The following is a 14665-nucleotide window of genomic DNA, read 5'->3' as shown; positions in this document are numbered from 1 at the left end:
GCCCATAGTGGCGGGTCCCTCCCCTTCTCATCGATCTCTTTTTTTTTTCTCTCTCTCTCTCTCCTTCACTTTATGATGATGATCAGGCCTTGTGGCCCACCTTGATGGACCCCACCATAATGTATGTATTTTATTCGGACCATCCACCAGGTGGGCCCACATATTTGGCGAAATCCCACTACAGCATGAGTGTGATGGGGCATGGAGGACGCTGCTGCCAGCGTCCACAGAACGCTACTGCAAGCAGCGTCCGGTTTGTTTTAAGTAGAGAGGAGAGTGGGCCCACAACGGGCCCCATACATAATGCATGTGTTTAATCCACACCGTCCACCCTATTTTCCTTCTCAATTCAGGCGTTGAGCCAAAAAATGGATCCAACCCAAATCTTTGGCGGGCCATGTTGTTGAGAATAGCGATATTTATGGCTAAAATCTGTTAGAGCCACTGCAATGTTTCTATACATCAAATATGTTGAATATCGGGCTTATTAGACCCATCACGAGCAGGTGAACCCAGTGGACGGACTGGATTGCCCTGATGTGGGTCCTATATATGAAAATAATAAAAAAATAAATAGATAAAATAAATAAACAAAAGGGATGCAGCTGTGTCAGAAGGCAGCAGTCGCTGCTGCGTGGCAGCGGACGGACGGACCGGGCAGCTACCCACGGCCCCAGCCGTGGGCCCCACCATGATGTATATTTTGCATCCACACCGTTCACGAGGTGGGCCACTCCATGAAGTGGGCCCACTCCAAAAATCAGCTTAATCCACATCATAGGAAACAGTGGGAATAAATGTCTGCCCTTGGACCCCTTTTCTGGGCCACAGAAATTTTGGATCCAGCTGAGATTTGTTCGTCCTATTCATTTGGGTCCATAGGACCTTATCAACGGATTGGATGGTGAATAAACATTATGGTGGGCCCTACGTGGGACCCACCTTTTTTCATGTGTTTTTTTCTCTTTTCCAGCCGTCTATCCCTTCCTGACACTAGAAACTTTATATACATATAATATTTTATATTTGGTGGGCCACGTGTGTGGACCCCACCATGATGCATATGTTATATCTATACCATCCGTCCATTTTTTGCAGCCGTGGGACCCACTCCACATATGTTGCACATGTGGAGGTGGGGCCCACATCGATGTATGCATTCTGTATCCACGCTGTCCGTTGGAAGGACAGTGGATCCCAGTAGCAAAGATGTTGTACTACGACAGCAAGTTTCGTGGATGTGGTCCACATGATGTTTGTATTTCATCCACGCCCTCCATCTACGAGGCCCACATCATGCACGTGTGGCATCCACGCCATCCAGATAGGGTGTGGACCCCACTTTTCATGTATGTGCTTACATCCATGGCCCCACAATACTGTATGTATATATTGTTTTCCCATGCTGCCCATCCTCTTGCAGGACGTGGGACCCACCCATACGTACAACATGTGTGAGGGGTGGGGCCCACCTTATGGTATGCGTTGAATGTGCACACCGTCCAGTTAGGACGGTGAGAACCACCGTGATGGATGTGCTTCATCTGCACCATCTATGGATCCCACCTAACGTGTACTGTGTCCAGCACGTGCACGTGGACCCCCCACCAGCATCATGTGTTGTATAGGCACCGTTCATCAGCTAGACGAGCAAAGGGTGACCGTCCATCAGGTGACCATTCACTAGTGGTCCCATGTCAGCCGATCGGGGGGTCTGACACAACAAGCATATATATATATATATATATATATATATATATAGATATATCTATATATATATATATACATATATATATACATATATATATATATATACATATATATATACATATACACATATGTATACATATATATATATATATATATATATATATGCCTGTACGTGTGGTATGTGTTGGATCCCAATTGCCCATCGCCATAGGGCCTACATAACATATTTATTTCCTCCACGCCGTTTGGACAGTGCTAGACGGTGCTGGAAATGTTTAGATGGTGCTGATTTACATGGGAAGTGTTTGAATGGTGCTGATTTACCTGGATAATGTTTGGACAGGGCCGATCATCATTAGTGGGCCATGTGCCCCATGGAATGACAGTGTACATACTCATGTTACACCTACAATTATTGAAATGATTTTGTGGTCTAAGCCCACTTGAGATCCATTGGTGCGGCCATCCATGAGGCCTATCATGATGTATATTTGAGACCCATGCGATAGGGCCCACTTTCCTTGTGTTTAAGGCTCATGTGATGAGGCCCACCTTGGTATACGTATTCTATATTCGCACCGTCCAAGGGCCTACCATTGATGCATGTATTGTACACCTACACCATCCATTTGTGTGGCCTACCGTGATGGATGTATTATTTATCTATACCATCCATTGATTTGGCCCACTTGATGTTTATGAGGCCCATTTGTGCGGCCCACTTGATATATACGAGGCCCTTTGTGATATATTTTCGGTCCACTTGACGAGGCCCTTCATGATGTATTTTCGGCCCATTTGGTAAGGCCCATTGCGATGTATTTTCGGCCCATTTGGTAAGGCCCATTGTGACGTATTTTCGGCTCGATATGATGTATATGTGGTCCTTGTGATGCGTTCCACTTGTTGTATGTGAGGCCATGGGCCCACCATATGTTTGGCCCTATGTAGGCCACTCCTTGGGAGCAATGTCGGTTAGATGTCCACATTGATGAGCAATGATGGTTAGATGTCCTCATTGTGACCTTCCCTTAGGCCTTGTTAGGCCACTCTTTTCATGGGTTAACTCAAATAAGTGGGCCCCATTCACTATAGATGGATGGCTCCATGCTACTGGATTTGATATAACCGCGGCCGAGGGCCGATCTTTATATTATGGTTGATCGGCTGTTCATATATGGACCCCGTCTTGTTTATATGTTGGTTGTCGGTGTCGATTATCGATTGAATTGTCATAACCGATTGCCGATTCTGATTGATGTGACCGATTTGCTGATTTTAATTAGCGATCGAGGTTGATTATCATGACCGATTTACCGATTTTGATTATCGATCGATCCGGTTGTCATGACCGATTTACCGACTCTGATTATCGATCAATCCCGATTGTTGGTTGTCGGTGTCGATTATCGATTGAATTGTCATAACCGATTGCCGATTTCGATTAATGTGACCGATTTGCCGATTTTGATTAGCGATCGAGGCTAATTATCGTGACCGATTTACCGATTTTGATTATCGATCGATCCGGTTTTCGTGACCGATTTACCGACTCTGATTATCGATCAATCCCGATTATTGGTTGTCGGTGTCGATTATCGATTGAATTGTCATAACCGATTGCCGTGACCAATTTACCGACTCTGATTATCGATCGATCCAGATTGTCGTGACCGATTTGCTCATTCTAATTATCGATCGATCCGATTGTCGTGACCGATTTGCCGATTTTGATTAGCGATCGAGGCTAATTATCGTGACCGATTTACCGATTTTGATTATCGATCGATCCGATTGTCGTGACCGATTTGCCGATTTTAATTATCGATCGATCCGATTATCGTGACCGATTTACCGATTCTGATTATCGATCGATCTGATTGTCGTGACCGATTTGTTGATGACCGATTTACCGACTCTAATTATTGATCGATCCCGATTGTCATGACCGATTTGCCGATTCTGATTATCGATTGATTCCAATTGTCATGACCAATTGCTAATTTCGGTTGACGTGACCAATTTGTCGATTTCGATTATCAATCGATTTCGATAATCGAGGCCGATTCTGAGTGTCGATTCCTATTGCCGAGGCCTATGTGATAAGGCCCATTGTGATACATTTGAGTGCCAAGCAATGGAGCCCATTGTGATGTATGTTAGGACCATGTAAAAGGCCCATCATGATGTGTATTAAGCTCTTGAGTGAGACCCATGGTATTGTATATCAGGCCCTTTGTGAGGCCATGGGTCTACTATATGTTAGGCTTTATGTGGGTCATTCCTTAAGGGCAATGTTGGTTAAATGTCTTCATTGTTGAGGTCGATCGTTGATGCAGGTTATTGATACCGATTATGAGTATGTGGCAGCATAGCATCACGATACATGCTCATACGCATCATCTGCATGTTGTCATGAGATGTGATTGACCATTGCATATGTCATTGGGCATGTTGTTATGAGACTCCCTGATAGGTGGAGATTATTTTACATGAGTACACGGTATGTGCAGGATTGATGCATGACTGGATTGTATGACTCATGCATCTTGCATTATGTATTGTGATTACTGTACGCCCTAGCGACATCAGGGTCGTAGCCTGCACAGGTATTTCGTGGATGGTCAGACGAGACACTGAAAATCTGTTCTACATGGGGTACTATAGATATCCCCGGGTGAAAGTCCATAAACCCTCTTGGTTCCAGAGGTTGCTCCAACGTCTAGATCGAGTAGATGCATGAGCGCATGAGGGCCGCATCTCCCACTATGTCGTGGTCGGTTGGAAGGGGGTACGGCCTTACCTGCCCGAGAGTAGGGGGCAATGCTAGGCTGAGTCTGACCAGCTCAAGGAATGGGTCCGCTATCGATGAGTCGGGCTCGATATTGGTAGGCGGATAGTGAGGTCTCTTCCACTCACCTTATTGCGCGCGATGGAGCAACAATCTAGTTTGGAGTGTAATAGACCCTGGTGATTTCTCAGAGAGGAACCATACTGATATGTGGACTTATTGAGCAGAAATTGCATATTCATTCATTCATTCACTATCCACTTGGGCTAGTGGTGCGTAACTATTTGTTTAGTGTACCTTCGCATTGCCAAGATTTCGGTTGAGCGCGTGACTAATCTGAGATCAAGAGTTTACCACATTGAGTTTGACTATCCAAATTTAGGTATGGGACTCGTTTGGATAGAAGTCCCTTATGGTGGACCCCGTGACTGCGATACTACGTATTATCATCCCGACTTCACACTCCAAAGATGGTCATTCCATTCGTACCACATATCGCATTACATTCGCCGCATATGGCATTTCGGTTACTATGCTTATGCATTTATATGACCTAGATACAATCGACGGTATTCGTGGACTCATCGATTTGTATATTGTATTGCATCAGCGACCTCTGATATTTGGCTTGTTGTCTCCGCATTGCATAGCCGATCTACATTGCTTCATCAGTATATGATATTGTTTTATTATATTTCTGCATCATCTGATGGTATTTATTGGCCTATCAGTATGTTTTCGTATTACTCCGATTTCGTATGATTTATGATCTTGCTAGTGTTTCGATATTGTATGATTATGGGTTTATCAATATTTCCGCTTACTGATATTGCTTACGGGCACTTACCTTGTGCACACACTTTCACCACCCACTAAGCTTTCATAAGCTTATACACGATAGATGCGTGCGGTGGCGTTAGGTTGCGGCGTTGAGCTTGGAGCGTGCGGGATCTTCTGGAGCTTTGATTTTTGGCATATGTATTTCCCTTTCATTGTACTCATTTGTTTATATTAGTGGATAGGTGATGTTGATGTTGTTCTTGTGATTTTGGTATACTTGTGGTTATGCTTCTTATGATACAAATGCACGTTGGAAAATCCTCCTTGTAGGATCCCAGGATCGGAAATCGGCGCATGCGCGCTGGGAGCTGAGAATGGGGTACTACACAAGAATATTAGCCGATTTGGCATGCTTTTGTGAGATCCAAGACATTCATCTGGAGGGCCCAACCTCTCCCATGACCTGGCCAAAAGAATCAGGCCAATCAGCTCATCATATGAACTATACACTTACAACATTATGAGATAGGGAGTCATGGTGCTGGGGCCAAGCATAGGCCTGCCAACCCTAGCCTGCAAGGTAACACATAGGCTTGAGCTTGACCTAGGCCACTGATGGCTAGAACAGTCTGGCCTGAGATGATTATGCTAAGTCTGTGCATGAGCTCGGCCCATTCACCCACTTTTGTACAAGAGTGGGACTGTTAATTAGGTGTAGCTCATTGTGCATGTATCGTGGTGCAAAAAACAGGCCAGTCCAATGATCAATTGGGCAAAATATTTACAAATGAATGCAATATGTGAATTTATACAATACAAATATGTGACATATTCTGAAAATGCCTTTGACAACCCTACAGAGGCTAGGCTCGAGCGGGTGAATGGGCTTTTAGATGGCCCGAGTCAGTTCAATTATTAAACATGCTTGAATTTTGGGCCTGAGCCAACCCTTGGGCCTGATTTGGCAGCCAAAGCCTGGCCAAAGTGGGCCAGGCCATACCACATCCCTAATCATGCAAGGTCCAAAAGCATAAATGGTTCAAAAGACCGCCTGATATGACTTAGTTTCACTCGAGTTGTAGGGTTTTGGTTGGGATAGGGACAAGTCTATTAGTGCACTTGTTTGTCAATCATGTGCGTCAGTGAGTTGGTTAAGCCCTTGCAAGCTAAAGACCGAAGACACATGAAGACTTGGAGCATCAAGGAGTGAAGAAACATGCAAATTGAGGTGCCTTGGTGACCCTAACCTTAGCCTCTAAATGATCCATTCCCAAATTGGTAAACCTTTGCTTGATCATCACATAGCCTTAGGATCTTAATTTGATCAGGCTTTAGAGGTGCTAAGTTGTTGTAAACACATAGCCCAAAACAATGATTTTCGAGTGGATTTTGATCCTATCGATGGGCCATCGATGGGACTCAATAGAATTGAAGGCCAGCTCGACAGGATCGAAGAAACAATCCATCAACCAAATTGTTTGTTTCTTGGATTTTCTCGATGGTATTGAAGGACTATTCGATCCTATTGAAGGCCCTTTCGATTCTACCGACAGAGTTGTTAACTAGCCATTTTACACCCGTTGCAATACTTTTTCTATAAAATGGGCTTTTGGTTCTTGGGCGAAAGGATGGTTTTTGGTGCAATTAGAGCCTAGGTAATTCTCCACTCATTATCCCTCTCCTAGACTCCAAACCAAAGAGATTCATGACACATTTCTTTTGATTAATCACTCTAATGAGCATTCCAAGCTCCATTATGAAAGTGTTCATGTTCTCTCCATTTTTTAGAAATTCAACACCAATCCTATTGGTAAATCCCTCTCTAAATTCTCTAGAATACCCATATAGGTGAATCCCTAATTGGAAAAGAACTATCCCATAGTTGTGGAAGATTCAACCATCCTCTCATTACCTTGGTCACCTCATAAGTATATCAAATGCAAGGTGATTGATCGTAAGAGTTGAAGCATTTACATCAACGATCGAGGGAGAAAATGAGAAGCTGATTCAAGCACATAAGAGCATTAAAGAAGCATCTCAAGAAGGCGCATCAACGGAGCTCAATCCGACAAGTTAGGTTGTTAATTGTAACTTGTAAGAGTCCATATACGCTTTCCTTGTGTAGGATAGAGTATAGAGTTTCTGACCCAAACTCGATAGATTCTTGTTTAGGACCGTCTTCGGTAGAAGTGTACGTAGGTTCTTGGATTGGATCGTCACCGGGCACGGGTGCGTACGTGTTAGTCTCTTTGGGAGCCTCCGGTGGAAGTATACATAAGTCCTTGGATTAGGACCATAGAGGTTGTTGGTTAGCCGATAAAAAACCACGTCTCCGCAGGAGCTACCAACACGGGTGGAGACGTGTTCCACCAACACAGGTGAGTACGTGTAAGTCTTTGTATAGGACTGTCACCAACACAGGTGTGTACGTGGTCCATTGACACGGGTGTGCATGTGTAGGTTTGTGGTGAACTTGTAAAACTATTGTAAAGGTTAGGGGTGAACCTATGGAAAACTCCTAAGATAGTGAAATCCGGTACACTTGAGGAGAGTGCGTCCGCTAGGAGTGGAGTAGGCAATTAGCCAAACCACTATATATCGTTGTGTTTATGATTATGAATTGCGTACATTTCTATTTATGCCTATGAGTTGAATTGATAGATATGAATGCATGAATAGATTGAATGTTTAGTGTTTAACTCAATTGCACACACTTGATAAATCACTATCTCACCCATAGACTAGTGGCTCAATTAGTTGAATCTTTTGTAGTCTATGAAAATTGGACCAGTATGCCTTTGCATTTAATTGGTAAATTAGTTTAATTAGGCAAAGAATTTTAAGTGGTCCTATTCACCCCCCCTTCTAGGACTTAGCCGTAATTCTAAGCTCCGCTAAGCTTCCACATGCCGTGGTAGACAATCCATGCAATTTCAAAGTCATTAGATTGAAATAGGGAGCGAAATGAAATGAGTTGGGGAAGTCATAACAGTTTCAATCTCCAAGCAAGTTGCACTCCAAAACCGCCAATTAAAACCATCAACTAGCTCCTGATAAGTGTACCAACTTTTGAGCCAAGGCTCTAGATGGTGGGTCTAGTATGATGAATGGCTTGGATTTCTAACAAACATGCCACATAGGCATGCATGCCTGTGTGTAAAGATGTAAGTGTAGGATTAGCATGTCTCCTTCCAACATTCTCCTATGGCTGTATGAATGGGTCATTCAGTTAGGTGTCTAGTGTTCATATAAGACTTTCTAACACACAAAAATTCCATGGTCATTAGCCCCGAGAGTATTCTTCCTAGAGTAGTCTTCCTTTAAAGCTGGTTGCTATTCACCAACCACAAAAACAAAAACACATCAGGATTTGTCTTTAACATATAGTTTCTGTATCCTTCAAACTGTCTGACCTTAATTGCATTTGAAATCAAAATGAAAGAGAATTACATGCATGAATGCTAATAGCACACTTCCGTAATTGATCTCCATATTAGTTCCCATGGGGAGATGTGCCAGACGTGTACATGACCAAAACCATTCATCCAGTCCCCAACCAGGCAAAAAAATGGTTGGTGATCACTTTCTTCGACAAATAGAGCGGTTAAGATCATCAATCAGCCTGATTCTTTGGGCAGGGCCCAAATATGGTTGGAAGCACTGATGAGAGGTTGGGATCTTGTACTGTCTACCAGGTGTCCCCCATGGGAACTCATGTCAATAATCATGTGCAATTAGCATTTCTCAGGAGAATAAGCACCAACTGAATACTCACATTGTGACGCAGCAAGAGATCTTCAACTGCTTTGCAATCGAAAAGAGTAGAAACCCCATTGGATGTTAATTTTCCACAATCCTGATGAACAAAACATATTGTGCAGTCAGAGATTTTGAAGGGCAATTGCATCCTACAGGAAATAATCTAATCTGATGGATGAAAACTAGTACTAAATAGTGATATAAGAAGGGCAATTTCATCTTTTCCTTGGTCACCAAGGGCAAAACGGTCATTTCCTTTTGCTAGTTGTTGCTTTTTATATTTTCCATCCCACCAACTAATGGTGTATTTAATTGTAGTTTGAGAAGGTAGGGATTTATTTAAGAATACTTAAAAGGTAGGGGGTTATTTGGGTGCAAAAGGCAAGGGTTTATATATCAAAGCCCTTTTCGCTTTCTTGCTTCCAATTTCATGTTTAGTTTCATAGTTCACCATTTTTGCATCTATTTGTTTCTTCCTGATGCATTTTGGTTATCCTTCACCAAGAGCAATGGGCCATAGTTTGAACCACTTCACTGAACATATTAAAATACAGACTTAATAAATTGCATGAGGGGTCAGAATGCATCAAGCAAACAAATTTGAAAGTGCAAAAACATGATAGTGTTGTACCTCCAAATGGATAGATCTCAAACCTGGCCATCCAGATGAAATGATTCGCTGGGAATCTGTAAGGAAAGCGACAGGAACCAGAAATGTCAAAAGATGCAATGCACTAAACTAAGGGCACATTTGGATGTACCTGCCAATGGTTGTGGATTCACAATTTCCCCACAAATCTCGATTCCAACAGGAAAATCTGACCGATTCAAATCAGAGGTTTAGGGTGTAAACCATTGGGGATTGCCATTTTGGCACCCATGCAATATTGTTTTGGGGCCACCCAAAACTTTTGGTGGAACCAGTAATCGTCCGTTCCACCATATTATCATGCATGCATTCAGTTTGAGGCACATTCAAAATGGCCCTAAACAAACATATCAACCATTGTCATTAACTGTTGTCTGACCTGAATCGAGAAGCTTGCATCCTGACAGAGAAAGCTCATGTAAACTTGAACATTTCTGTGTCAAAATAGCCAAATCAGCATTTCTCATCCATGGAGTCACCCTTTCTAGCCTCAATGTCCTTAACTTTGGCATACTGAACTGGAAGCTTAGTGAAGTCAAGTCACCAAGGCAGCAGCATAGGCTCAACACTTGCAGATGTACCAAGGATCCCATAATGCTTCTCATGGCACTATCAGATATCACCTGTTACGAACAACCATGAAAGAAAATACTGAAAAACATGCATTTTTATTATAGCAAGGATTTTTATTTTTATTTTTTCTTTTTTTGGAGATATGTGTGAGTATCATTGGATCCTTGGTCTGCACAAGTGGAGGCCCATGGTCTGGCAACCCAGGCCATTGATTTTGGTGGGCCACAGAGTCGGACCATGACAAGGATATCCTATTGATTGGTGACCTGCAAACAGGCATATGAAACGATATTCAGCAACACTCCCCATTCTACTGAAACAAAGACCATATATTCGAAGCCTAGGACCTCTGGTCTGGGAGATATTTGGTATATCGTTCATCCACAGTGGGACACCATTTCAACATTTTGGGCCACTGAACCATGGGCCTTACTTGTACAAACTGAAACCCAAGGATACTGTGCATTTCCACGGGTTGAGGATCATATGCTTTGACAGTAAACAGTCACTTTGAATTACCTGAAAATTAAGAACCACCATCTCTAACAAAGGACAAATCTCAGGTAGCATAGCGAGTGCACTTTCACCTAATGATGCACCAAGACCCACTGTAATGGACTTCAATGTCCTAATTGCGGGTCTCAAGACTTCCAGTGAGAGTGGAGAAAATCCCCATCCAAATTCGATTTCTTTCAAAATGCATGTCCTACTTAACTCATGATACAGTTCTTCCCCTTCACATCTGCCAGAGAATGGCAAAACTTCGTGTGGAAATGTATCCCTGTTGAGTTCATTTTCACAGCAATGCAAATTCCTACAACCTCTTGCATTCAGAAACTTCAGCCCGGGGTTTCTTCTGATTATGTGTGCTAAAGCAGTTCCAGAAACCTGCGTTTGCAAGTGTAGAAAATATTAGAGATAAGCATTTTTCTATCGTCTTTTTGGCGGTACCTGAATGTTTTCATTCAAGAACTTAAGATTGTCAATGAAAAAGTATCTGTAAATATTCATACAGGTAAACTTGGCAATGCATACTTGCTTAGTTCATTCAAAATGATAGTACTAAGGTGGTGCTGTTTGGTACTGAAAAATGAAGTCTGAAAATTAATTAAAGTACTGAATTTTAGTATTGAAAGTACTGAAAAATCTGTTCGGTTAATTGTCTGAAAAAAGTCCTGATATCTGAAAATAAGTACTTTTTCATAAAAAATTGTTTGGTAAACACAGACTACAAATGTCTGAAAATTGACAATTTGTCATATTTGCCCTTATTGGTTCAATTTTTACCTTTTGTAGAGTATAATAAGAAACATATTATTACCATGCCACCAAATTTAGCATACCTATGCACAAGCCAATAAAATTTTAATAATTTCCCTACCAAATAAAGCCAAGTAGATGAATGGTCTGGATCTTTTATGTTTGCCATGTCCGGTAATATGAATTAGTTGTGTAAGGAGGCAAGTAGATGATACTCATCCCAACACTATATGTTTAGGTTTTCAGTTTCTACGCACATTGAGATGGGCCATGCCATTAATGGACCATGAACTATATTCCTTTTTTATATAGGAATCATAACGCTATGATTGGTGTCACCAGGGGACATGAACACCAAGTGGGTGAAACGAACCATCTGATCTTGCCCATTGAATATGAACCACTCTATACTTTATTTCTAATCATCAATCTGATAACCACCAATTGAATGGTTGAGATTGTTCTATCAGTGTTTTTAGGTTCATCCCGTGTGGGGCCAACCTGATAAAGGATCTAGATCAGTGGAAGATGAGCCACACATGTAAAGTCTTACACCATTTTTTATAAGATGGGTGGTTCAATTCTTGCATGATAGGCCATTGACAGAGGATGGGCCCTACGGATGTGTACCATAATGATTGTTGGGGCCCAAAAATCGTTGTGCTCCTGCGGTTATATATGGACTTCGTAATTCCATGGTAGTGGGTTTTCTATTCCATTACAACCAGCATATTATTAGAAATGCAATAAAATATATGGTCTAGATTGGCTGCCTTTAAAGACTAACAAATGAGATAACGATGATGTCCCCACTTGAGTAAAGATGGTGCCCAAAGAAAGCATTAATTTTTTGAGTGGGCCCATGATCAGCACAGATCAGAGACTACGGGCCACCTATTACGGTAGTCCAACGGACTAAAAGTGTGAATAAGATAAGGATCTTACTTGGAAATCTCCTTAGATCGGAAGATCCATGCCTTCCATGATGTTTATTTTCCACCTCAAAAACTTTTGTGGCCCCTAAGAAGTTTTCAATGGTAGGTTTTCAATCCCCACTGCTTTCTATGCTGTGGTTCACTTTAGCTTTGGATCTGCCTCATTTTTGGGCTCATGCCCTAAAATGATCTAGAAAAATGGATGAACGGTGTGATATAACACTTACATCATGGTGGGCCTACAAAACTTTGTCACATCAACATGCCCAATTTGAGTCCTCTGTTGGACAACATAACCAAACCAGAGTGGCTTATTGGCGACAGGGTAATACCATAGTGGGTGTTGCCCTGACCGTGGGGCCCACCTTGATGTATATGTTGTATATCCACGCCGTCCATCTGTTTTTCCGGATCATTTTAGGGTAGGCTTACAAAAAGGAAGCAAATCCAAATCTCAAGCAAACCACACTAAATGGATTCAATTCCCACCATTAAAACCTTTTTGGAGGCAACAAAAGTTTTGGATCAAGCTGATCTTTGATTGTTTCCTTCATCTAGTTCTTTGTGACTTTATAAACAGGTTGGATGCAAATAAACATTGCAGCGTGCCTTAGGATGGTTTTAATGGTGGGCATTCAATGACCATTTTTCCAGTGATGTGGTCCGCTTGAGATTTGGATCTATTTCATTTTTCGGGACCATACTCTAAAATGAGCTAGAAAAAACTAATAAACAGTGTGGATATTAAATATGTATATCAAGGTGGCTTGCACGGCCAGGGCAACACTCACTAACGTCTATGCCTTGCTGCTCGACGCTTCACGGACTGCTTCATCCACTACTACTGCATCTTCCTCAGTGAGGGATGTTACTTGGATGACACCTAAATGGCTCCCTGTAAAAAGGGGACTTGGATTGTGTAGCATGGAACACATCGCCTATGTCCGTGGCAAAGTTACATGGGCCCCACCATGATGTATTTGTTAGATCCACACCGTCCATCTATTCTTTCAAATTATTTTAGGTCATGAGCCCAACAATGAGGCATATCTGGACCACACCACAAAAAATTGTGGGGATTGAACACCTACAATTGAAAACTTCTTGGGGCCACTGAAGTTTTTGATCAAGCCGATATTTGTGTTTTTACTTCATTCAGGTCTATGTGACCTTATGAACAAATTAGATGGCAAATAAACATCGTGGTGGGCCCTAGGAAGGTTTCAATGGTGGGCATCATTACCCCACACCCAAGGTGTTCCGTATAAAGGCCGATACTTATAGGCAATGGCCATGACCGTTACGCAATACAGGGGTGAAACGGGGCAATTGATTTTTTGGGACCATATCGGCCGTTATGGTGACTGTAAAAGCTGTTACGGGGCATAACAACCGTTACCCCCATAAGGGTTGAAAAAAACCACTTTTTTTTTTCTATATAAATCCCTTTTTCTCCTCATTTTTTCACTTTTCTCATTCCAAAAACTCTCATAGCATTTTATAATAGATTTCAACCACTCTTACTATATTTTTTAAGATTAAAATTGTAAATTGAAGTGATTTGAGCGAACATAAGCTTTGAGGGCATTTTTTTTTTCAAAAAATTGAAATCGTATTTATACCTTTTTTATGATTTCTAGTTCTAATGCTTGATTGTGATGTGTAAACATCAGAGACATATAATCATGCTCACAAATTCATTAGATAGCACAACACGACACTCTCACCAAAGAGTGGATTGTTACACTACCATAAACATGTTTTAAAAAATGAATACATATTTGAAATATTTACATTATTTTGGATTTTTAAAATATTTTTTTCAGAATTTTTTGAGCAAAAGAAAATTTTCAACCGTTATGAGGGTTGTAATGGTCATTACACCCCCGTATCAAGGGTTACGGGCGATACCTGATGCAGGACATGAAATTTTAAACATGATATGCAAGATTCCAGGCTTTACATTATATTAGTTCAAAACAATCACACAAAATTTCACATCCCACATAAAGTCAAGCATTCAATCAAGGGGAATCTATGCGGGTCCAGGCCTACGCATGCTAGGGCTGGAAAATTTAAAGTTATAGATCAAACAATGCTCAAAGGATAGTAGATTCATCCACACATGCATAGGAATATTTCCCCAATCCAAGGGATTCACATTTTTAATTCGGAAAACCCTAGGGTTGAAAAAGTGGAATAGAACTT

The 14665-nt window shown here is 41.7% G+C and overlaps 1 protein-coding gene across 1 annotated transcript in view; it reads right to left on the bottom strand.

The window, feature by feature from the left end:
• Positions 1–14665, bottom strand: part of LOC131235508 (BTB/POZ domain-containing protein FBL11) — a 112633-nt gene that overhangs the window by 13615 nt on the left and 84353 nt on the right. Inside the window, 4 exon segments of the mRNA XM_058232697.1 lie at positions 9057–9137; positions 9672–9727; positions 10069–10312; positions 10782–11150. Coding sequence (XP_058088680.1) covers positions 9057–9137; positions 9672–9727; positions 10069–10312; positions 10782–11150 — 750 coding nt within the window.

The sequence above is a fragment of the Magnolia sinica genome, chromosome 19 (genome assembly GCF_029962835.1).
Source record: "Magnolia sinica isolate HGM2019 chromosome 19, MsV1, whole genome shotgun sequence".
In the NCBI taxonomy this organism is placed as follows: domain Eukaryota; kingdom Viridiplantae; phylum Streptophyta; class Magnoliopsida; order Magnoliales; family Magnoliaceae; genus Magnolia; species Magnolia sinica.
Note: the sequence above shows the minus strand (reverse complement) of the source record. Positions and strands in the feature narration are given on the sequence as shown.